General features: G+C 42.6%; 1 protein-coding gene and 1 long non-coding RNA gene across 12 annotated transcripts in view; one reads left to right on the top strand and one right to left on the bottom strand.

Moving 5' to 3' along the window:
* LOC309629151 overlaps nucleotides 1-25914 on the bottom strand; it is a 147355-nt gene that overhangs the window by 58796 nt on the left and 62645 nt on the right. The gene's annotated exons all lie outside the window — the stretch shown is intronic.
* THRB (thyroid hormone receptor beta) overlaps nucleotides 1-25914 on the top strand; it is a 384719-nt gene that overhangs the window by 336932 nt on the left and 21873 nt on the right. For 10 of the 11 annotated variants that reach the window (XM_082392783.1, XM_082392785.1, XM_082392786.1 and 7 more), the window contains one exon: nucleotides 21030-21130. In XM_082392783.1, the coding sequence (XP_082248909.1) occupies nucleotides 21030-21130 (101 nt within the window). Of the gene's footprint in view, nucleotides 1-2995; nucleotides 4479-21029; nucleotides 21131-25914 lie in introns of those variants that run through there. The other variant, XM_082392779.1, reaches the window with a different exon arrangement.

Here is a 25914-nt window from a genome sequence, read left to right as displayed (position 1 = left end):
GGTCTTCGTTTCTGTGCGAGGGCTTTCTCTAGTTGCGGCGAGCGGGGGCCACTCTTCATCGCGGTGCGCGGGCCTCTCACTGTCGCGGCCTCTCTTGTTACGGAGCACAGGCTCCAGACGCGCAGGCTCAGTAGTTGTGGCTTACAGGCCTAGTTGCTCCGCGGCATGTGGGATCTTCCCAGACCAGGGCTCGAACCCGTGTCCCCTGCATTGGCAGGCAGATTCTCAACCACTGCGCCACCAGGGAAGCCCTGAAGCGCTTCTAATGAGAATTGTGAAAGCCCTGCTGAGTTTATTTCAGTCCCTTTGATGCTCTGTGGGTCAAATAACTCCTAAGCTTCTCTCTCAGTAACTAAATTAGGGTCATCAGCCAGAGATATAAGAAAACAGTCTTACTGAAACTCACCTCGTTTGTGACATGTGATGCGTTTAAATTGCTTTATTGGTTTCACAAAGAAGCAGGCCAGATCGTTCATGAGTGGCAGCACTGAGATTGCCTCCGTCAGGGTGTGAGGGGCCGTATTTCAACTTGAACTTCATTTCCAGCTAACAGTCATCAGAGTCTCACACGTTTACTCTTAAGAGTAACCCCACTTGGTACAAGAAGAGTGCATTTCAGAAAGTTTGGTTCTGTTTTTTCCAAAAGATCAAAGTGAGTGAGGAAGTGGGTTCTCTTAAACGTGTTTTGAAACTTTTTTCCTCTTCAAAAATTTCTGGGAGAATTCAGGATTGTTTTAATTCAATCAAAATGCTCTTGACTCTCAGGGGTCTTCCAAATGTTTAGTGAAAATTGAGAGAGAAAAAAAGAGTTTTGCAGGAGTTGTTCTGTCTTTCTTCGCTGCAGTATGTAGATACAGTTCTGGGTGCTCTGATTTTTCAAGCAATTTCGGAAAATTGTTTTGAAGTGTTCCTTTGTAATGAAATTTGAGATTCTGGCTTGAGTTGGTACTCTTCCTGGTGGAAAGCAAAAAATGGCTTGGATTTGTGCCTTCAGTGAAATAGAAAGGGAGCCAGGAAATTCACTGGGCAAAACTGCAAAATTGGATGGATTTGACATGCAGCATCTAACCAGAAAAAGAGGCCTTGGAACATATGTGTTTGCCAGGAAAGAAAACTGCTTTATTGAAAGGTTAATTTTCAGATTAGTTTTGGGAAATTTGAGATAAATAAATGAGATCAGACAAAAAACATAAGGCCTGGATCCTTTTTCCTGGGGTTTTCAGAAAATAGTCATTGCTTCCAGTGAAATGTTTTGACATATTCAGTAGGGAGAAAATGTTAATTGTAATGTTATGTGTATGTGTTCTTAAAAACACTTGCGAATAAATCTTTTATTTGTTTTAAGAGTAACCAGAGAGTAAAAACACTGTTAAAATGTTAGCTGTGTTCTTCATTCCTTATGGTAACTTTTATGCCTTCTAAGATGTTGCAGTTCATTTTCAGGGTTCAAATGTACCAATTTGGAGACCATTCCTTTCCTTGTTTTATAGTTCAGTTGCAGTTTTTCGAGGAGTCTTATGACTAAACATCTACCCAGGGGTCTGCCTGGGTTTAGTCTCTCATCTTGTCTCATCTGTTGTTTGTTCTCTAATTCTTAGCCTTCTTCCCTTGAATCCATGGCTCCTTTATAAAATCATCAGCACTTACAGACTCACGACAATGGTCCACTTGACTCTGTGTGTTGAAAACACCTGCTATTAAGCTGCTTGGTGGCAGGGACCGTGATTGACTTTCTGAATCGCCACCTCTGCTCCCACCACCTCCCTGCTTTGTACTGAACAGATGCCCTATAGATGTTTGTTGAATGGCTGTAATACCCTCCTTTCTCCAGTCCCATGTGCCTGCCCAAAATTGTACGTTGCAATTGACTGGAGCTTTGTGTCCAAAGCGGAGGTATCACTCTTGAATATTACAACATCACATTGTCTGTGGTCCCTTAGGAAGGAAATACCAAGAGGTATTTCACAGGAACCCAAATGTACATGTTACCTCCCTAGGCCAACCCTGCCAACTAAGTCTCCAGAAGAAAGAGAAAGAACCTCCAGCTTCAAAGAAATCAGCTTCCAGGACTTCCCTGGTGGTCCAGCAGTTAAGACTCCCGCGCTCCCAATTCAGGGGGCCCAGGTTCGATCCGTGCACAGGGAACTAGATCCCGCATGCTACAACTAAGTCCCGGCACAGTCAAATAAATAAATATATATATATATATATATATTTTTTAATTCCTTAATAAAAAAAAAATAAAGAAAGAAAAGAAAGCAGTGCCCACCCTTCCTGAATCATGATCTAGAACACACATACTCACCACCATCCACATGGAGAAAACACCACTGGTCATCATCTTAGCAAGCTTTTAAGCTCTAACTTGGTATTTGTTCACGTCTTATATGGTGATTCTCCTAGAAAATGCTTTTCCCTTTTGGATCACTATCTTTAAATGTCAAGTGCGTGAATACCACTTAAATTAAGCTCAAAGATCATCTCAAAAGCAGAATTGAATGGGAATAAACTGATAGTTGTACGATCTGAAAAAGGATGGATATATGTACATGTACAACTGAATCACTTAGCTGTACGCCTGAAACTAACACAACATTGTAAATCAACTATACTCCAATATAAAATAAAAAATTTAAAAACAGAGAAAGAGGTAGCATACTATTAAAAAAAAAAATGATAGTTGCACACAGTTTCCACAGATGACTGTTAAGAACGCTGTTACAGGGCTTCCCTGGTGGCGCAGTGGTTGAGACTCTGCCTGCCAGTGCAGGGGACACGGGTTCGAGCCCTGGTCTGGGAGGATCCCACGTGCCGCGGAGCAACTAAGCCCGTGAGCCACAACTACTGAGCCTGCGCGTCTGGAGCCTGTGCTCCGTAACAAGAGAGGCCGCGACAGTGAGAGGCCCGCGCACCGCGATGAAGAGTGGCCCCCGCTCGCCGCAACTAGAGAAAGCCCTCGCGCAGAAACGAAGACCCAACACAGCCATAAATAAATGAATAAATAAATATTTTTAAAAAAAGAATGCTGTTACATTCTTAACTAACACAACATTGTATATCAACTATACTCCAATATAAAATAAAAATTAAATTAAAAAAAGAGAGAAAGAGGTAGCATACTATTAAAAAAAAAAAAGATAGTTGCACACAGCTTGCACAGACGACTGTTGAGAATGCTGTTACCGACAAGCAGAACAGGGACACTGCGTTTACAGAGGGGTGCTCTGCATTTAGGGTGTCGGTACTCTCTCCCCCCTCATGCACTTACAAACACGACCAAGACAGAATGAGCAAAGTGAAGTTAACTGGAGGTTTCATGTCGATTAGGCTCATGGTGTAGAAAATCACCAGGAGCCAGCAGCAGAAGAGAACTCACAAGCACCAGAGGTATTTTCAGACGTGCCCTCCGTGACGTGTTTTCAAAACTCGAGGGCCCTGTGTGTCATTAGGAAGATGGGTGGATGCTGCTTGAAAAGCCCGTCGGTCACATCCGACAACAGATGTAACCTCTAACGTTTGTGTGACTAGATTAATGTTCTGGAGTCAGTCATCAGGCTCGTTACTACTGGATTTTCTCTGGTCCGTGCTAATAAACTAGATTATTGATTTTCGGATTTTCTGTGTATCCAAGGATAGTCTCTAAGATGTCTTTATAATGTTTCATGCTTCAGTTGTCAACCAAAATGACATAACAATGAGTAATCATTTTCTAATCACGTCGAAAGAGGTTCAAAAACAGCATATAAAATGGATCTTCCCAGCCTCGGAGCCACAGAAACATCGTTGCCGTCACTCCTCTGGCTGGGTGGAAGTCATCCCTACCTGCCTGCCACCTTCCCCAGGAATTAGCTGAATTCACAGCTTAAGACCTTTGATAGTCAGAAATCTGCTTTCCAATATGTTTGAATGGCAGGCCAGCTCCAAAGACACCTCCACCTAAATAGGATTTCAGCACATCAGGTGCTATTGCAAAGTACAGCAGGCTGGGTTGCCGTGTGCTGGGTGGTGTTTATTCATCTTCTCTTCTCCTTTCATGTGTATGGAGGGACGATGCTTGCCGTATATGCCCAGCTCTCGGGGTGTATGGGCTGGGGATCGCATGCATAGAGTGTGTGTATATGTAAAGTAGAAGCGGAACCCAGGCAGCAAAATGAACTTCTGTGTGCAAGAACTCTATGAAGTACACCCAGCTGCCGGCAGCAACTGCTACATGCAGGCCACTGATTATTACGCGTATTTCAAAGACAGTCCAGGTTACAGTGGTTGCAACGCTCAGGCTGTGCCCAGTAACAACATATATATGGAACAGGCCTGGGCAGTGAATCAGCCTTATACCTGTAGTTACCCTGGAAACATGCTGAAAAGCAAGGACTCGGACTTGGACATGGCCCTGAATCAATACAGCCAACCTGAATATTTCACCGAAGAAAAGCCTACTTTTTCTCAACTGCAGTCGCCATCGTACTCTCAGAAAAAAGGTAGGGACCATCTTACTTCCATTTGATCCAAGTCTCCGTGTCTGTCTCTGGGGTGTTTGAAAGGGACACTTTGCATCCGCTTTGTCAAATCTTCGACTTCGAACGCTGAATGTATGAAATTAAAAAGAGCAGGAAAGAGAGGTTGCTAAGTGATCGAAAGGGGTCCTTGAACGACAGAGATTTCCAAGCACTTTTTTCTTCCTATATGAAAGCTGGATGGAGTTGGTTTCTCGAGGCTGTGTGTATGTTACCTCTAAAGCGCGGGTGCGCGCGCGCGTGTGGATATATGCTGCCCGTAGGGAATACTGTCAGCTTCTTTGCTAAAGAAAATACGTAAAGGCTTCCCCTTGGTGGACAGACACTGAGGCATTTGAAGCGGGATCATTCTCCTCGGCTGAGGTTCAGATTTAAAAACTCATTTGACTTTTTCTTGGCACTTCATAGTACAAGTTTATTTTAGGTAACTAGTAAAATATTTCCGTGATTTTTTTGACAGTACTATAATGTTGATATGTTGGCATTTGTAAATGTTCTTTTTAATATATTTACTTATCCATGTAAGCTGTAAGGAATCTACTTGTAATCATAACAAGCTGTAAGAATATAAAACTCATAAAGAAACTGATACACTTTATCTTGCCATTGTGTCCCTAAAGTTGGACACGTCTGCAATCAAGTCAAATGAACTCTGTACGAAACAAAGTGATATAGCCTTCAAAATATCCAATATTCAAACAAGTGCAATATCCACTTCTTTTAATAGACACTGTGGCTCTCCAATGCTGTTTAATTTTCTATCGGTAGAATCTGTCTTGTATTACCAAAAACTAAAATAAAAGAGGCAAACTGGTAATACTCAAGGAACTTAATAGCAACTGCCAGATAGAAATGCTTTTGAAAATAGCTTAAATTCTAGTGCAAATATCCCAGAAACTCATTTTTCCTGTGAACAATCCACTGGCTATTGCAGAGGAGACCAAATGTACAGGTTTCCGTAATTTGCAAGAATATAATGCCCTCTGAGCTTCAGAGATGAATTTCTCTATGAAATTAGCTTAAAACATAATGTGGTTTATTTGATTGTAACTTCTATAAAAACTATCATTTGCTTTTCTTAATGCGACTCCACAATTAAAAGTAGCCTGTTTTGAAAACTATTAAACAAAATTTTAAAAAACAAACTAAAACTAAAACCCCTTTTAGTTTTTACCATATGCTGTATTTGTATTTTCTGTGCTATTCCGTAACTTCCAGATATGAAATATGAAGGGAATTACAGCGTAAAACATATTCAAAGTCGTTCATCTGATTTTCATTTAGCTTCACCTCCTCTTGAAAGGCATCAGAAATTCTCATTTATTATAAGGGACACCCTAATGCGAATGTTTGAGGTAGATTGTGTGCTTTCTGTTTCATTTAATATTATACTTAAAAGTAATTTGTCTTTGAAAAGCATTTAACACTGCCTCATTAGACATGCCTGGATATGCCTTTCCTAATGTTGTAGGATCTCAAGAAAATATTGGTCTCTCTCTGTATTGGGGCATTCCACTATTCTTAAAAGTTCTTGCAAAACTTTACAGGCTTTTACTCTTTCTTCTTTTGTCTTTTCACTGTATTTTCTTCCACCTGTGCTGGAGAATATTTGCTTATAAAATGCTAAACCAGCGATTCTTTACTAATCAACTTGACTCATGAACCAGAGGCTAAGACACATTGTATGCATATATTGATGTAATTTCTCAAAGCCATATGCCATTGAAAGGCCACTGCCACCTGCCAAACTCACTCAATCAGAGCAGGCAAATATTCTTAAATGCGCCATTATTTACTGTTACAAGTCTTTAAGTAAATCCCAGTAAAACTAAACCCAGCTGTCAACTGTCTCTTAGGACAAAAGGTCGGACCCAACGCGTTTATCCATATTGATCCATTATTGATTTTTGCTGTTGTTGGAGAACATCAGTAGTATCTCCTTAAGGCAAAATTAAGACAATAAACAGGTGTTCAGTGCGGCAGGCCTCATTATTCCAATTGGATTTTTATCTATTTTCATGAAATTCATAATTGCTTCATCTGTGCTTGTCGCTGTCACAACTCTAGACACTCTTCAATAATGCAGCTGTCTTAAATTTTTCATTATTTTTTTAAGGATGGCTTATTCTCTAGCCTTTAGTTGGAGTTTTCCAGTATGTAGAGAATGATCATCAGCTTGTTAAAAAAAAAAAAAGTGTGTATAAGTACACACAGATAAAGTAAAGGAAGGCTACAGAACCCAGTGACAAGACTGGTTATCTCAATAACAGTCTTCAGAATGATTTAGTTCTCTTTGTGTTGTTTGTCTCTGTTTTTACATTTATAACCAAGAGGAGAAAAAGTTATCAGGCTCCTGAAGCTCTGAGAACCTGAATTAAGGAAGAGTCAGAATGCAGTTCATTGAATCAAACTTAGAATAAAACTTTAAGAAGGGGGGGCAGTATAATTTTCACATTGAGAGGGGCTGAAATGCAGACTGGGATGTCTGTCAAATTTTCCTATAGTATACGAGAAAAGACATTTTTCATTTTTAAAAGTTAGGGACAAATAAAAAGAACTCGAGCAATCACTAAGAAGATACGAGCTCCTTAGTTTTTAATCTTTCAAGTAACCTAGCCATGGTTTGTTATGTTAAAATCAGCCAACACAGCCAGTTCTGCTTCATACTTTCTTCCTGGCCCCAGCTAGGGAGGAAGGGAGAGTTAAGTTTAGAAATCAGACGGAGGGAAAGGTAATTGGCAGCCAGGGTGCCGCGACTTCTCCTTCGTGGCAGAGGTTTCAGCAGAGCTAAAAGTCGATATCTTTTTTTTTTTTTTTTTGGCGGGAGATGCTAGCTATTTCCACCAGAAATTCCAGTTACATTCCAAAGTCCCCAAAGAGCTTGAGTCTGGCCGCTCTGTGGGCAGCTTGGCCAGTTCGCCTCTGGGTCTGCTTCAACAGAATCCTTCCTTGGAGTGTCTGTCCTGTGCAACCCTCCTCCACAGGATTCTTCGCTCAACATTCTCCGTGCCATCTTTACAGGAATGGCACGTCCAAAAATGTAGCTAGTGTGTTTGTATCCAAGTTGGTTATCATGTCCAAGAGGGTAAGTGTTTCCTGGTTTTGAGCCAGGATCAAGGAGATGGCGTGTGTTTGTCCCGTTCCGTTTGGGGTTTTGACTGCACGTGTGCTTGTTTTACAGCTGCGTTCTTACTAGTGCAGAAAGAAATATTCATACCTGAAGCAGAAACTCCACATAGAGCTGTCCTTTCTGTATCTGTTTTCATTGCCCCTCTGTCTCAGGTCAGGAATCGAAGTCTTTTTTTCATGTTCTGCAGCTCTGTTGACTGTATGTGAATAATTGTGTAGACATGAGAAATGGATTAAAAACAAGAGTTAAGCCCCAAAGAAATACGATCTCTAATTAGAATTTCCTTAGCCTCTTTTAAAGTTAAAGAAGGATTGCTATACAGTAGATTTGGGGATAGGACGGTTCCATGGGCTGCCCTGAAAAAAATGTTACAGGAGAAACAAGTACCCTTAAACCCTAGAATCACATTCAGTCCCGTGAGAGGCAGGCAGAAAAGGAGACCAAAAAAGGGAAGATTCATGAGTCCCATTGCCATGAACTTGAATATGAAATGATGGCACACTATCTCAACTTCTCTTTCTCAACCCTTCCTTCTCGCCTTCTCCCTCCCTTTTGTCTCTTTCCCCTACTATTTCCCCTCTACCTCTCTCTCTCTCTCAGTCTTCCTCTTTCTTCCCCAGTCTCTCCCACCCCTACTCTTCCTCCCTAGTTGGATTTGTTTAATTTAAACACATATATGATCAGTCTGCCCAATGAACCAAGTGTTGTAGGCATCATGTCTTTACAATGTAATACTTAAGAGGTTAATGCAACTGCAGACTTTTCTGCAACGCTTTTGTAATTGTAAGGATGCTGATGTAAATGTAGGATTTCAAATAGGGCATTGCCACCCATATACTATGAAGAGTCAACACCACTCCAGAAAATAATAGAACCGTTTTTTAAAAATACAAAACACATTTGTTGCATGAAAGTGCCTCTCAGCACCCAGAAATGCAAGCAGAGGAAGGAACAATAGTCGTTTCCAAACCGAGTCCAAGTGCAGACAAAGCATGAGCTGACTCTTCTTTCTTCTCTTTCCTGAGAATCAGGTACCTGTCTTGTCAAGGCATGTCCTTCAGAGATTTCATTGTATGCCCATCCTCAGGCATCCATTGCCACTCCTCGAGATGAAAGCTAACAGCAAGAATCCAAGGTCTTATGAGAAACTGAAGTCAGGTGCCGGCAGGCTTGGGAAGGAATGTTGGAGCTGTTTATTTCCTGCCTATGGGGTTCACGTCCACCACCTCACATCCCTCCACGAACTCAAAGCTTTTTTCTCAGCTCCCAGCATTCAGGTGCATTCAGCCTGAGGTCCAGTTGCTTCCCGCTCTACCATCTGTTCTGGGCCAGCTTTTAGGACCCCCTTCCTTGTCCTGATACCACCCAGTGCTCGCTCAGGCTCTGCGTTCTCCCTTTTCCACACCCTCATGACCACGGCGCCTCCGTGCGCTGTCCTTGGTACCAGGCTCATCTCAGCGCCCTCTCTACCAGCTGCTTTAGAGAATTTCCTCCGTTCTCCAGGAGACGCCCAGAGGGGTCGGTCACTGCACCCACCCCCTTTCCTTGTCTGCAGAAACTGCCCGCCATGCCATCATGTCCTCTTCTCTGCCTGTCCCCCCTCTTCTCCCCCAGAGCCTCTGCTTCCGGCCGCTCGGTGGCAGTTCCTCCCTGCCCTCTCCACCCACCCTCAGACGTTCAGACCCTTTCCATGACCTGTTGGATCAAACACGAACTCCACCACCTCTTCCCTGCCCCAGAGAGTTCCGTCTGGATTCTGGTTTCGTGCTTCCTCCCATACACTCTGTTCCAGAAATCTCAGCCAGTCTCCTCTCTCAGCCATACTTCCCCCCATCCCTGAACCAATGATACTTTTTTCCCAGCCACACCCCAGTGTGTGCCCTGCCCTTCTCAGCCTTCAGGTCACTGATTCAGCTCTCAGCTCATCAGCCTCTTCTATTTAACCAGCACCCTCTTCTCTCCAAAAGCCCTGCTCCTGACCAGCCCTGACTTCAAAGACAAGTATCCCTTGCGTAATATAATAGTGCTGAATCATTTGTGTAAATCACCTCTTTTTGAGGAAAATAAAATATATACAATGTGTATTAAACCAGAGTTTCTCCATCTTGGCACGAATGACTTTTGAGGCCAGATATTCTCTGTCGTGGGGCTGAACTGCGCCTTGTAGAACGTTCACCAGCAGCCCCGGCCTCTGGACACTACATGCCAGTAGCACCCAAGCCTCACCCCTCACCCAGCTGTGACAACCAGCAGTGTCTCCAGATATTGCCAAGTGTCCCCTTGGGGGCGAAATCACCCTCAGTTGAGAACCACTGCATTAAAAGCACTTAATATTTGGAGAACATCTGAAATAAAGGATCTTTTGTAAAGGTTCTTTTTGTCATGTGAAAAATCCCTCCTTGGCTTTCAAATTCAAGAGTTTAGATCTTTGTACATTGAATCGTTTCAGAATGGAGTTCACTTGAACATACATATACGTATACACCTGCAACGTTGCTACTTACATATATGCGTTAGAGATAGTTCCCATGGTCTGCATCGGGTGCTTTTCATCTTATAGGCGCGTTGACGTCAACTCTGTGTAGATCGTAAGCACACGAAGGCGGTAACCTCCTGTACTTCCCACTCTGTGAAGCTGCAGGGATGCCTTCAGGAGCCCAGTGCCGCTTAGACCAACAGTGACGTCATCCTGATGACAAACCCACTTGCTCCTTCCCTTCATGACATCATGCTGAAGAGCTGGTAGCCCACATTTTTAGATCTAGAGCCTTGAGTCTCATTCTGAATGGATATTCAGATTTTTAAAAGGCACCCATTTTTCTCAAACATGCAGGGCACGAAATAACTGTGGATGCTTCTGTGTAAGCCTGATGCTGTAAATTGACTCTCAAAGCAAAATCAGAGGCAGTCACAGTGCCTGTTTCTGATGACCCTGTCTGCTCTCCCCCTTTCCCCATTCTTTTTTTTTTTTTGGCTGCATTGGGTCTTTGTTGCTGCACTCAAGCTTTCTCTAGTTGCGGTGTGCAGGCTTCTCATAGCGGTGGCTTCTCTTGTTGCAGAGCACGGGCTCTAGGCGCGCGGGCTTCAGTAGTTGTGGCTCGTGGGCTCTAGAGCGCAGGCTCAGTAGTTGTGGCGCACGGGCTTAGTTGCTCCGCGGCATGTGGCATCTTCCCGGACCAGGGATTGAACCCGTGTCCCCTGCATTGGCAGGCGGATTCTTAACCACTGCGCCACCAGGGAAGTCCCTCTGCATTCTTCTAATACACTTTACCTTCCTGCTTTCTAACCCTAAACAGGTTAAAAAACAGGAACTGATTGGGAATTCCCTGGCAGTCCAGTGGTTAGGACTCAGTGCTTCCACTGCCGTGGCCCAGGTTCAGTCCTTGGTTGGGGAACTAAGATCCCACAAGCTGGGGCTTCCCTGGTGGCTCAGTGGTTGGGAATCCGCCTGCCAATGCAGGGGACACGGGTTCGAGCCCTGGTCCGGGAAGATCCCACATGCCGCGGAGCAACTAAGCCCGTGCACCACAACTACTGAGCCTGCGCTCTAGAGCCGCGAGCCACAACTACTGAGCCCGCATACCACAACTACTGAGGCCAGCATGCCTAGAGCCCGTGCTCCGCAGCAGGAGAGGCCACCGCAATGAGAAGCCCGCACACCACAAGGGCGAGTGACTCCCGCTCGCTGCAACTGGAGAAAAGCCTGCGCACAGCAACAAAGACCCAACACAGCCAAAAAAAAAAAAAATACATTAAATAAAATAAGTTAAAAAAAAAAAAGATCCCACAAGCCGAGCAGCACGGCCAAAAATAAAAATAATAAATAATAAATAAATAAAACAGGAAACGATCTCATCAGTACCAGAGTTCCAAAACTCCAATGATTATAAGCACCAGAGAGCTGACATTAATAACAGAGAGGCACAGTTGTTCCATAAGGACTACTGAATTTAAATTTTTCAAGCATCACACACATTGTTTATATGTCACGGGATAAGATCTTTCACTTCCATAAAGACATACATCATTTCATTTTTCTTGAATTACTTTGGTCTTCCCACTTTTGACAAAGATAAAAAATTCTGTGAAATATTTCTTTACTTATCAAAAGACGATGCAAGAATAAACATAAATGGCAACTGACATTTGGCCTCAGCGTTGGGGCACCTTAGGGAGGGGTGCTGACTACAGAGAACTAGGAAGTCTCTCTCATTATTAGCAGGTGGGCTGCCCTTCTGTGTTCAATTGATTGTTGCCCTGGGAGAATTTGGGCTCAATATTCCCAGATCTTCTCATTTTTCACACGAAGCAAGAAATCTGGATTTTATGTGAAATCCTGGTTTTAAAAATTGGCTGAGATTTTTAAACACTCTGAAAGCCAAACACTGCAGATGGCCAGTGTGTGTATCCTTTTGATTAAAATTTTGACTGGCTAGTTATACCAGTCTTTTTCCCATCTTAGTGACTTGCATCTTCAAGTGGTTTTAGCTCTAATTGTGGATTGAAAGGTTTTGTCAGCTCCGGAGGGTTGGAGTCTATGGGGACAGGGAGAAGGAAGGTTAGTTAGGGACTTCTTGTGTGTGAAACTGTATTATGCCCAAGGTTAGCCCTAAAAATGAAATATTTTGGTTTCAGGAATTCTTGAGTCAGAAGAAATAATCTAAAACTTGCTTTGCCCCCCTTTTCTGCCCTAAGACTTCCAAGATGAAGGAAATCCAGAGTCCTTTGTCATCATGTCCTCTCCCCTTTTCTGGATTAACAACTCTGACCTGGCCCTCCTTCTGCTTCCCTTTCCCTCCTCTGCCCACACCCCGCAGAGCTCTAGAGTTTGAAGACTTGGAACTCGGGTATCTTCACCCCTCAGCCAGCCAGAGGGCAAGGTATAGAGCAAAGATGCTCAGTGATGCCATGGGGGGAGAGCGGAGAGACGGTGCTTTTCTGAAGCAAGATTTCATGAATGGGAGCCTCTGGGTAGCTCTGCTGGGAATTTGCAGACAGTAATGAAAGAACACCTTTAAAGTTAACAGTGCTTCAAGTTTGAACCCCATTTCTTACACACTGGGCCATACATGGTTGTTAAGTAAATGGATGGATGGATGGATGGATGGATGGGTGGATGAATGGATGGACAGATGGACACATCTATGGACAGACAAATGGATGGATGGAAATGGATGGATGGATGGATGGATGAATATAGTGTTTATCAGAGGGTTAAATATTAATGTGATGCAAAACGTTATCTAGTACCAAGAATTAGATGTAAAAAGAGTCAGGATTAGTATCTTAGGAAAAAGCTAAGCAATGAACTGTTCAAGATTTTTTAACTACATAAAGAAATGACATCAGGAAGAAGGTGGCAGTGGGGAAAAAAGCTTAAATCAGAAGGGCCTGAGCTGTGGGATGATTTGAAGAAGTTCCATTAAAATTGGAAAAAAGACTAAACTTGCTAATGGTTTAGCTTCCTTCAGGGTGTGAAAATATATTCTCATCCGATAGCCTGACCCAAACCCCTCAGGGTCCTTAGCACTAACTTCACCATGAATCAGTACCTTTCTGAACTGCCCAAAGGATTCCCCACCACCAATAATAACCACTGCTCCTTTTAGATGCCAGGACTGGTTGTGCTAGGCAAGTGGTCTGACACAGAAGGAAAGATTAGCCAGGTTGGAAATGGTCTCTGAGCTCGGCTCCTCTCCACTTCTGCTGGATTGACCTGCCTAGGCAGCTCCTTCTCCCTTACACCTGCCACCAAGATCTGCCTTATGTTCTATTCCTAAGGACTGTGTGTCTGCCAGCGTGACAAGGGAGGGCCCAGTGTTTCTTCTCCTAGGACCTGAGATGCTGTTATAATTCACTCAAAAGAGTTAAACTAGCCAGTCTTCTGATTTTACCCATTCATGGGAAACCAAGTGAATTGCATTCAGTGCAAACCAAGAAGCCAAGCTTGCTCCCCGTTGCATGATTTCTAGCGCAAATGCTCACAACTTTCCTTCCACATACCAAGTCCCTCTGAGGATCAAATTTTTAAAAATTAATGTTGCCGATGACACGGATAAACCTTGAAAACATTGTGCTAAGTGAAAAGCCAGTCACAAAAGAATACATATTGTACCATTCCATTTGTATGAAATGTCGAGAATAGGCAAATCTGTAGAAACAGAAAATAGATTAGTGGTTGCTTAGGGCAGGGCAGATGGAGGAGATGGGAGGGATAGGCAGTGACTTCTAAAGGTACAAGGTTTCTTAGGGAGATGATGAAAATGTTCTAAAATTGATTGTGGTGATGATTTCACAACTCTGTGAATATATCAAAAGCCATTGAATTGTACGGTATGTGAATTAGGTCTTGATAAAGCTCCTAGCAAAAAAGGTAAAAAAATAATGTTAGTAATTTTTTATCATGTCAACCCATTTTACACGCAGGGTAATACTTAGCAATTAATCAGACATTTCCAAGTGTCCACTGAAAAATCTCCAAGCCCTTGGTTGAACAAACAGATGGAGTTTGCTTTCATAATAATAGGTTTGATAAAGTGACAGCATGGTTTATTAGTCTAAGAAATAATGCATCTGAGAATATAAAAGCTGGGCAAAATGCATCATCCTTGCACTATCACATATAGTCATGGGCCTTACCTGTTTTCGGGTGTGATCAACCACGCTTCTTTAACAGTCACCTGGGGCAGCTCGCAGATGCAATTCTCAGGTGAGCAGCCAGGCTTCCGGGATGTGCTTCTCATATTTGTTTCCAGGCAGAACACGATACTGACATTCAATGAGTGTGCACTCCTGGCAGCATGCATTTTCCTTGGCTGGGCGTATTGGCCGGCATGTGACTCATTTGGGGAGCATGAAAAAGCAAAAGGATGGAGACCCTGAGACAGAAGAGCAAGCAGGGGTTAAGTTCTCTAGGAGAACTGGTTACCACGTGATGTTGTCAAGGACATTCTGTAACCTTAAGAGAATCCCCACCTACCTATTCACTATGTGTGGGATTTTACTCGCTGGTGACAGTTATTTAATGATGGATAATGGACTTAGGTGTAATGATTGATGTATCATTGCTTGTGGTGACTGTTTTGGGTAAATAAGATGCTTCCGAGTTAATATTTTAGAGAAAAGAAAGAGATGGGTGGGGTGCACTAGTGAGATCACGTAAGCAACTGCTACCAACTTAAGTAGATGTTTCTGTAGACGTTCTGATGATTTAACTAAAGACATAATCACCTATTCATCCACCCACCAAGAAAATAATGTAGGAGAAATAAGAGAACAAAGCAAACCACCCTTCAGACTAGCAGTCAGAAAACAGAAGGAGGGACTTCCCTGGTGGCTCAGTGGTTAAGAATCCGCCTGCCAACTCAGGAGACACGGGTTTGAGCCCTGGTCCGGGAAGATCCCACGTGCTGCAGAGCAACTAAGCTTGTGTGCCACAACTACTGAGCCCACGAGCCACAACTACTGAGCCTACGAGCCACAGCTACTGAGCCCCTGTGCCACAACTACTGAAGCCCGCGCACCTAGAGCCCGTGCTCCACAACAAGAGAAGCCACAGCAATGAGAAGCCTGCGCACCGCAACAGAGTAGCCCCACCCACCGCAACTAGAGAAAGCCTGCATGCGGCAATGAAGACCCAACGCAGCCAAAAACAAATAATAAATAAATAAATAAATTTATATTAAAAAAAAGAAAACAGAAGGAGCCCATTCCACTCGTACATTGAATTATCACTGGATTCCAGGGTTCACAGGAACTTTAAAGGCCAAACAGTTGAACCATCTACATAAATTGTTAAGCTACAGAGAAGAGAAACCTTCAGTGTCCTACTGCCAACACCAAAGAGTAAAGCAGGCTGGTAGTGGTGAGGTAGGGAGAGAGACGGCAAGGGTCCTGCTTCTTCCTAACTCTGATGGCTATTCTCCGGCCCTCCCAAGGCATGTCCCTCAAGCAACACAGTGTCCAGTTGCAGTACAGCTTGTTCCCAAACATGAGATTAGAAGGAAAAGACCTGCAGTTCTCTCTCCCTTCTCTCTGCCATCTGCACCTGATACCAAGAACTCAAAAGTCTTTACTCTGCTCAACTGTACATAACCTCTAGGTGTTAAGAGATCAAGATGCAGCTTTCCTATGCAGATGGTGAACAGGCACGTGAAAAGATGCTCAACATCACTAATCATCGGGGAAATGCAAATCAAAACCACAATGAGATATCACCTCACACCTGTCAGAATGCCCATCATGAAAAAGAACACAAATAACAAATGTTGGTGAGGATGTAGAGAAAAGGGAACCTTTCTACACTGCTGGTAGGAATGTAAATTGGTACAACCATTATGGAGAACAGTATGGAGATCCCTTTAAAAAACTAAAAAGAGAGCTACCATATGACCCAGCAATTCCACTCCTAGGTATATATCCAGAATAAAACAAAAACACTAATTCGAAAAGATACATGCACCACAATGTTCATAGTAGCACTATTTACAATAGCCAAGACATGGAAGCAACTTAAGTGTCCATCAACAGATGAATGGGTAAAGAAGATGTGGTATATATATACAATGGATTACTACTCAGCCGTAAAAAAGAATGAAAATTTGCCATTTGTAACAACATGGATGGACTTGGAGGGCATTATGCTAAGTGAAATAAGTCAGACAGAGAAAGACAAAAATTGTATGAGATCACTTACCTGTGGAATCCAAAAAATACAACAAAGTAGTGAATATAACAAAAAAGAAGCAGACTCACAGATACAGAGAACAAACTAGTGGTTACCAGTGGGGAGAGGGAAGAGGTAGGGGCATGATGGAGGTCAGGGAGTAAGAGGAACAAACGATTAGGTATAAAACAAGTTACAGGGATATACTGTACAACATGGGGAATATAGCCAATATTTTATAACTATAAATGGAGTATAACCTTTAAAAATTGTGAATCACTATATTGTACCCCTGTAATTTATATAATATTGTACAGCAACTATACTTCAATAAGAAAATTTAATTTAAAAAAATGTAGGGCTTCCCTGGTGGCACAGTGGTTGAGAGTCTGCCTGCTAATGCAGGGGACATGGGTTCGAGCCCTGGTCTGGGAAGATCCCACATGCCGCGGAGCAACTGGGCCCGTGAGCCACAACTACTGAGCCTGCGTGTCTGGAGTCTGTGCTCCGCAACAAGAGAGGCCACGATAGTGAGAGGTCGGCGCACCGCGATGAAGAGTGGCCCCCGCTTGCCACAACTAGAGGAAGCCCTCGCGCAGAAACGAAGACCCAACACAGCGAAATAAATAAATAAATAATAATTAAAGGTGCTAATAATTTAAAAAAAAAAAAAATGTAGTTTCCTGACAACATGGATATGTATATTCCATCTGCCTTTAACAGGAGGTGCATGCTTTAATCATTGGATTACTTTGTTATTTAAGTTACTCTGTGGGACTTCCCTGGTGGTCCAGTGGTTAAGACTCCGCACTGCCAAATCAGGGGGCACGGGTTCGATCCCTGGTGGGGGAACTAAGATACCACAGGCCACGTGGCACAGCCAAAAAATAAAAAAAGTTTTTAATTAAAAAATAAATTAAAAATAAAAGTTACTTTGTGTTTTATGAGTATGTGTTTCAATGCACACATGAGCACATGTGCACACACAGTCAAACATACTAATCTACGATGTAGAAACCAAAATGCTACAGTGGTTATCTCTGTGGTAGAAAGTTGATAGGTTAGTCTGTTTTTTGCTAATTTATGTCTCTCAGTTTTTCTACAATGAATTGTATTACTCGTGTAATTTTTTATTTAAAAACTCTGGACTTTATAAGGAACTCATATACACGTTGTTTTTGATTCCTAAAGACTGACCACTGGAAGATGTTAGTTAGGTCCAGAGTATTTCTGACCATTTTCACTATGACTCTCCCCCCAATTCTACACGCTTGATAACTAGTTGGTTCTCTAGACACATAGCCCTTTTGGAATTTTTATGTTGTTTCTTTTTATGGATTTCTTTATTCCCAGAACTGTATTTGGAATAAATCAATGCCTCGTGAGTTTTCCTGTAGATTTTATTAGTATTTCTCCTTAAATTTGAGCGCCATCTGTTACCTAGCAGATAGTGGCATACCAGCTTGGGATTTGGGGTTTTTTGATCACGTAAAGAGGAGACCTAACCAGCAAGCAAAGACTCTCTTTGAGTGTAATGAATAGTGGTTTTTATAGACCAACGTAGACAAGCAAGCTGAGCAAGGTGTATAAAATTCAGACTTCAAATCTCCCCTTTTGGTGATGGCACCTCAACCAAACTGGCCTGGACGTAGTGATTTTCATTTCTCTGTTGTGGGAGCATGGCATCTCCCTTAAGCTGTCCTTAGCCCCGTGTCACTCTAGTAAACCCAGTGATGAGAGCCATCAAAGAAAGCGAGACCGAATCTAGTTGACTGGTGAGCATGCGTGTCCCCAGATCACTAAGTCTTAGATGAGCTTGAATCTGGATGTCTTAGTGTTAATCTGAGTGGAATTTTGGTTGTTGTTTTTTTTTGTTTTGTTTTTTTTAACCAAAGTTCAAACTTTCTAAGGCAGTTTTCACGAGGCTGGAAGTTTGGGCTCCTGTGTCTGCATTGCCAGCTCTCTCAGAAACCCTTGCCGAGATCCTGAGCCTTCTCAGGCACACCTCCAGACTTCAACCTGCCCGTCTGCACGGTCCAGATATAAGCCTCTTCCTTTGCGCTCTTCACCACTGGCTGACAGCAGCGATCTTGAGAAACCGTGATTCTATCCGTCAGAGGAAGCAGGTGCCAAACACTGGGGTTTCAGCGTGAACGATACGATCCCTGCCGTCTAGCAGGAACTGTAAAGCCTGCAGTGAACCAGAGATCATGGTCTAAAGGGAGGAAAAAGTTCACAGGTTGTTAAGATGCAGATAAGAAAAGGGCTGCCCCTGGGGAGGAATGGGAGCGCCCAACCTGGACTCGGGCTGGGGGTGGGCGGGAAGGCATCTCAAAGACTTTCCCCCTTGTGATTTGGACACTGCCCTGTCCCAGTACTGACCTCATTATATGCAGATGATCTGTTATTGTCTGTTTCCCCCAAAACACTGAGAGCTGCCCCAAGAATTAAGACTTAGTCATCTTTAGATCCTTGGCATGTTGTTGCCTGGCATATAGCACCCCCATATATATGTTGATCGAACGGAACCATCCTCTTTTATCTCCTCGTTTCTTTGTTTTTTATTAAGAGCTTTATGGAGACATATTTCACATACTATAAGATTCACACATTTAAAGTGTACAAAATATGTTCATTCAAAGCAATGGTTTTTCACTCAGTGGTTTTCAATATATTCACAGAGTTGTATACAACCTTCAACACTATGAAATTCCAGAACATTTTCATTACCTTGAAAAGAAACTTTGTACCCTTTGGTGGTCATCCCCCATTCTCCCCTCCCTCCAGGCCTTGGCAACCACTAATCTAATTTCTGTCTCTAGGAATGTGCCTATTCTAGATATTTCACACAAATGGAAGTATCTAGCTTCTTTCACTGCATGTTTTCAAGGTTCATCCTTGTTGTACCATGTAACAGTACTTCTTTCCTTTTCCTGGCTGAATAATACTCCATTGTACAAATATACCACATTTTGTTTATCCATTCATGATTTGATGGACATTTCAGTCGTTTCTACATTTTGAATTTTATGAATAATGCTGCTTTGAACCTTCATGTATGAGTTTTTGTATGGATACATGTTTTCAGTTCTCTTGGGTATATTACCTCAGAGTGGAATTGCTGGGTCATATGTCACTTTGTGTTTAACCTTTTGAGGAACTGCCAGTGTTGTTTGGTTGATGCTATCGTAATATCACAAGTTTGAAGAATCTGTTTTTTTAGATGGCCTTATTCATTCTACCTGAAGTTAACTGTCTATTTTTAGAAAAAGACCAATGTAACTTATACTGGAGGGCTGGAAGTCAGGAGATCTGGATTTTAGTCTCTGCTGTTAATTTCTAGTGTGAGCCTGAGGAAGGCCAAACCTCTGAAGGCCTGTTCACCTCAAAACTACCTGCTCTCCCAGGACCTTTCCAGCTATAAAGTTTTCTGAATTTATTGCATGCTGCCTTGGTTCCAAAGTGGATCAAGTCCCCTAAGAACAAGCTCAGAAATAAGCCTTTCGAAAGAGGCTGTGTTATCCAGAGCACCCCAGGTGTCTCAAATCCCAGCCTCTCTGGATCTCTCCATATAAGCCCAGGCCCAGGGATTCTCAATTCTAGATGTACATTAGAATCACCCAGAGAGCTTTTAGGAAATTCAATGCCTATGTTTCCACACCCTAAAGCCATTGAAATAAGATTCTCTGGGGATTGGTCTCTCAGATTCAGTATTTTTCAACAGTTGATTCTAAGATTCAATCATTTTAAACAGGGTGATTCTAAGGTTTAATCAGGAATCTATTGTATTACAGTGTTAGGAAGAAGAAAAGAAACTGTTTCCCCAGTTCAGTAATCTAAGTTAGTGATTGGGGTGTGAAAACGGGTACAAATCCTTTCAGGAGCAAAGAACAGGTTTCTCTTGAAAGATCTTATATTTTCTTTTTAATAATTACCCATAATGTTATGTATGACAAAAATGATAAATCCACTTATAAATAAATTTTTTAAAAAATCCCGGCCTCTCTTCCACATCCATTGGCTACAAGAGCCTCCGGGCCTGTTCTCATCTCCACAGCAAGAGTGAGCACACCTGTTTCTAAGGCATTCAGAAATCCCGGGCCTAATGTTAACTCTGTAAATGTGAACTGAGGTCCTAGGGAAATATAAGATACTGAGAAAGTGTATTAGGTCACTTTTTTTTTTTAATAAATTTATTATTTTATTTATTAATTTATTTTTGGCTGTGTTGGGTCTTCGTTTCTGTGCGAGGGCTTTCTCCAGTTGCGGCGGGCGGGGGCCACTCTTCATCGCGGTGCGCGGGCCTCTCACTATCGCGGCCTCTCTTGTTGCGGAGCACAGGCTCCAGTCGCGCAGGCTCAGTAGTTGTGGCACACAGGCTTAGTTGCTCCGCGGCATGTGGGATCTTCCCGGACCAGGGCTCGAACCCGTGTCCCCTGCATCGGCAGGCAGACTCTCAACCACCGCGCCACCAGGGAAGCCCTAGGTCACTTTTTAAAATGTTTTCTTGTTCAATGTTTCCCTTACCTTGTATATTTAAAACTAAGTGATCACAAGATGTAAACTGTAAAGCAAAAATTGTATTAAAATGTACCAAACAAGTCGGCCTTGCCTCCTCATCCACCTCCCTCCTCTCCTCTCCTGGTCCTCCTCCGGGCTATGGTGTGTGTCTTTCACATGCTATTGTTTTCTCACACGCTTCTCCTTTCCTTCTTCACAGGCTACATCCCCAGTTACTTAGACAAGGACGAGCTGTGTGTCGTGTGTGGTGACAAAGCCACCGGCTACCACTACCGCTGCATCACGTGTGAAGGCTGCAAGGTAACTGCCCTTGGGGCCAGTGAGCCCCGATCCTGCCCCCTCCAGGAGGTCCTCCAGAATGCACCCTGAACTTTAAGTTCCCGTTAGAGCCAAATCCCGACATTCATGGCCTGTGTTCATCCTCTTCATTTTGGGGGGCGTATTCAAGAACTGAATTTTTTTTTTCCCTCCAAATCAAAAATAACTGGATGAAGTTTTGTGACAGTGTGAGGTCTGGTGTTTTAGACGGGGAGAAAATTGATAAAATGAAAAGAAGTTAATAAAAGCCTCCCTTTGAGTTTAAAAATGCATAGATATTTCATAACATGCTATCACCCCAAGAAATAACCATTTCTCCTCCTGTTTTATCTCCACTGTTTAAGGAGACAGAGTTCACTCCAACCACAAGCTATTTGCCAGTGTGAATCTGAGAGAATTTGCTCACTTTTAAGGGTTCCATTAGGGAATATCTTTGAGGCTACTTAGGTTCAATTATATTCTGAAATTATCCAAACTGGCTTAGGGCACAGCCTGCAATAAGTAAATTCTGGTCGTCCATCAGCTAATTACACGCTCTCCAGACCCATCTTCAGGAGACACTTGACAAGAAGACACCAGTGATCAACAGTCAGTTTACCTCCCGAAGGTGAACCTGAATTTGCCTACTTACATTTTTGTTAACAAAGTGAAGATGAGTTTCTGGCAAACACATTTTGGTCCAACAGCCTAGCCTAGAAAATAAAGTCCACTGTAAAGGTAAACAAAGCTGAACCCAGTGCTTTCAGCTAATGTTTTATAAAGGAGGTAGTAAGTCAGAGAAAGGCTTTAATTTTTTGTTGAATGTTTTATTTACCTTCTATATTTTAAACTAAATTATCAGAAGATATGAACCCTAGAGCAAAAATCGTATTAATGCTTATAAAACAAGTCCATCTTTCCCCCTCCGTCACCCACCTCACCCCTCCTCTCCTTTCCTCCCTCCTACTACTCTCTTTTCTCCTAACCTTTGACCCTAAACCACCAAAATCAACAGTTAGCTCGGTTTCATACTAACCTGTCTCATTTCCCTGGTGGAAGATTTTCCATGCAAACTCCCTACTTTTTGTGCACAAAATTAGGAAACATGTAGCCTACTGATGTGTTGAGATGATCTATCCATTGAAAAGAGGTCATTTTTAAGATCTCAAGGCAAGACTGTTATTTTGGAATGTGATGTAATATGTTCTTATTCATCCAGGCCCCTTTGATCTAGAATTTGTTACCTTTTAACAAAGACTGAGCTAAAGGTTGTTATTACATCTGTGGAAGTAATGTCTTAAGGAGTTTAATGGAGTTAATTACAAATAAGTTGCAGCTGTTTATTAACTGGGAAACTTGCAGACTGTCTCTTGAAAGCCCAATTCTATGGGCTTGCTTTGAAAGTAATAAAGCTGCATGAGTTTAGATACTTTCTCTCATTCCAAAAGCTCACTAATTCAAATGGGTCTTTTTTCTAAATTAGCCCCAATTCATAAGGCTTTTACCTACCTGATTATGCAGCGTTGAGATTCTCTCAAATCAGTTTTTAATGACAAATTTTGAATTCTGGGGGAGACTGTAATGACAATTCCATTTATTACTCAACTCCCAAAGTGACTCTAAAGACCAAATGTGCCTTACATAGGACTTAATGATCGTTAGCGATTGACTTAAACAAAGGAGAACCAAGCCCATTAATCTATTAATACATGTCTCTGACTCACGTATGTCTTCATGATGATCAAGAAAACCACTACCCTCTTCTCCCAAGATCACAGGATGTTTGGGGCCTGATTCAACTGAGGTTTACTTAAAAGAATCAATCATGTAGCAGAAAGCTAGATTTCTCAGCCCTGGTGCCTTTGTCTTGGATCAGAATCCTGTTTCCAGGATAGCCCCAATCATAAAATCAGAAAGCCTTCCTAGGGCGGTTACACAGATCATTTAATGTAAGGACAGAGTGTCTTGGAAAAAGACAAAAGAGGTGGTCAAATGAAACACAGTTTTGAAAAATGGCCAAAGATGAAAAAAGTTGCGCTTCACATCTTGTTTACTCAAGCCTGTAATTTGCAAGTATTTCTACCCCAAACTGGTAGTGTATAGAGGGAGAATCCTTTTTGCCTGTTTCTGCCCTGAAGACAGTGGAAATCTTTTGGAGATGTTTCGTCTGTTGTGATGGGCCAGTTTTCATGCATCTTTTGTAGAAAGGATGTTGATACTGCCCCTAGTAAATCACTTTTTAAAGAAAGACTCTAAGCTTTTTTAACAGTTGCCCAAATATTGAACTGGGAGGGTGACAGTTCCTTGTAGCACTGATTAGTGCATCATTTTGGACCACTAAGGAATGGATCCAGTTCTTCTCAAAATGCAGAGAAACGAGTCTGATGTCGATTTATAAAGCAAAACCTCCACTCACCCACAAATCATCAATGAAAGATATGTTCTTATTCAGTCCCTGGGACATCTCTTTTGTCAGCTCACTGCTAAAAAGAGCTTTTTATAAGTAGATTCTGTTAAGTATTTTCTATCCAAGTTCACATCCAAAAATTAATTTTTGTCCCTTTTTAAAATTAAGGGACCTACCATCTTTAACATTTACTCAAATAAAGTGGTCCCTTCATGTGGGAAAATATGCTTTTAGCATTGCTTAGCGAAGGCCAACATCTTAAAAGGGATCTGGTCCATGAAGTGTCCGAGAAGCGTCAGCAAGATAAGCCACAGAAAAGATGGCACTATGAATAGCGAAGCCTGCGACCTCAACATTTTTTCCAAATAAGCCAAGTATAAGTTATTCCATTCATTCCTTGTAAAAGCTCAGAGTAGCCTTTTTTGGAGAAATGGACGTTACCTCTGCATCTGGTGTATCACCTGTTCCCACCTTCCTGTTGGCTTACTCCCCAGTAGGCTTCCGCCACCCAGAACACAAGCCAGCGTGAGCAGATGGGGGAGAAAGGGTCTCCCAACTCCACAGTAACGATTTCCCATCTTCAGAGCAGCAGCCGACATGCTCACTGGAGGCCCCGGACTTAGGTCGCTTTGCGTCCTCCAGAAAGAGGATGCCAGCCAGTCCCCCCTCCTCCCTGTCTGTGACATATGTCTCCTTGCCAGAATCTCTGAGTTTCTTCTGTCTTTCAAGCAAGTGTAACCCTTGAAGGGGGGATTGGAGGGAGGGGGATGGGGTGGAGGAGCGGGGGCAGCTTGTTTTTCGTTCTGTGCAGGCCCTGACATCCCAGCTTTGGCAGGACCGCCCACCTTGAACACCCGGGAGACACATGTCAGCAGCTGCCCCGTGTGTGCTTTCGGGAATCTTAGGACAGTTCATCGATGTCATTCAAACTAATAGACTCAGTGTTTAAGGATGCAAAGCCAAATACAACATGACAGTTCTTCTGTTAGGAATTGAGCAATAGTGATATCAGGGGTTTGCAAACATGCCCCGAAACCAAGTCCATGAGCTTCAGTTACTACTGTCATTTTTCCATTTTATTCTGCTATGCCCAGTAGAAAATCCTACCTTGGACCTCTTCATTACAAGGAAGAGCTCCGGTGTCTGAGTGAGGAATATGCAAGTGGTATAAGTACATAAAGCCAGGGCAAGTTAAACGGGATAATTACCATTTGGGTTAGCCTAGATGAACTGGCATTTCCGTCCAATTTATGCAACAAAGTTGGAGGTCCCTTTAAGGTTTAGTGGACAACATCCTTCAAAATTTGTTGTGCCTTGCTATTCCACTAAACCATAAAACGATGTGGTTATTTTGAGGGGCGGGTGAGACGGGACTGTTTATAATATGTTCATCTAAAACATTTAAATAATACGGTAAAATTGGACTCAATCTATATCATGTAAGCCAACTCCTGGGTTCCAGGCCGAGTTCCAGCATGTACTTGCCATGTGATTTGGGGCAAGTGATTTAACCTGTCTAAAGCTTAGTTTTTTAATCCCCACGGTGGAGACATTAAGAATACTGACCTCAGAAGGTTGTGGGAGAGACAGAAGCCATGGCACTTGTCTGCAGCACTTTGCAACGCGCCCCTCACAATACGTGCTTTCTGCCGTTCTAAATTCCTGCCAGACTTGAGTATCATGTCCAGAAATGTTCTCATATGACACAGCCTTGAGGATGTTATGTAAGTCACCAAAGCCTGGAACTGCATTGTATTCTCAGGTGGCCCTCTCCCATGCCTTGAGAGAAGAAGAAACATTGAACTTTAGGGCGCATGTCTACAGATATTGGAGAAAAAGGGTGCTAGGGAAGGAAAACTCCAGTGCCATGAGCTATGGGAAAAATTTGGTAAAGAACTTGGAATTTTCTCCTCCCCAAGGACTGTTGTTTCAAGGGCTATCTGAGCTGGTCATGGCCATCTCAAGAGTCGAAAACCAGAATTAAACTAAATCTCTAAAGGCAATTAATGCATCCCTTTAAATACTAAATGATTTAATTAATTAATTAATAATTAATTAATAAAGCATCACGAGTATCCAGCTCTTATTTCTCCAGTATAAAGTGTAGCAAACCTCTTCAGAGCTTCATGTAGCAACACAATTATGGCATGAAATAATATAATTTATTTATATGACTCATCGTTTAGAAAACGTAAATGCGAACATGAGATTTTCCCGTTAGCCTTGAGTAAATGCCAAACAAGATAAGAAGAGACTCCGTAGCCTCTGACATCTCCCTCAGATTTAGAATTAATTAGATTCACTTTGGGCCAACTGCCCTATATTTGAATAGGTAGAGCTTATAGGCCCGTACAGAGGTAAGGTCTAAAACCGTCCATCA

This window comes from Balaenoptera borealis, assembly GCF_965194805.1.
Source record: "Balaenoptera borealis genome assembly, chromosome: 5".
Taxonomy (NCBI): domain Eukaryota; kingdom Metazoa; phylum Chordata; class Mammalia; order Artiodactyla; family Balaenopteridae; genus Balaenoptera; species Balaenoptera borealis.
The sequence above is the reverse complement of the archived record's forward strand: the minus strand, read 5'-3'. Positions and strand labels throughout refer to the sequence as shown.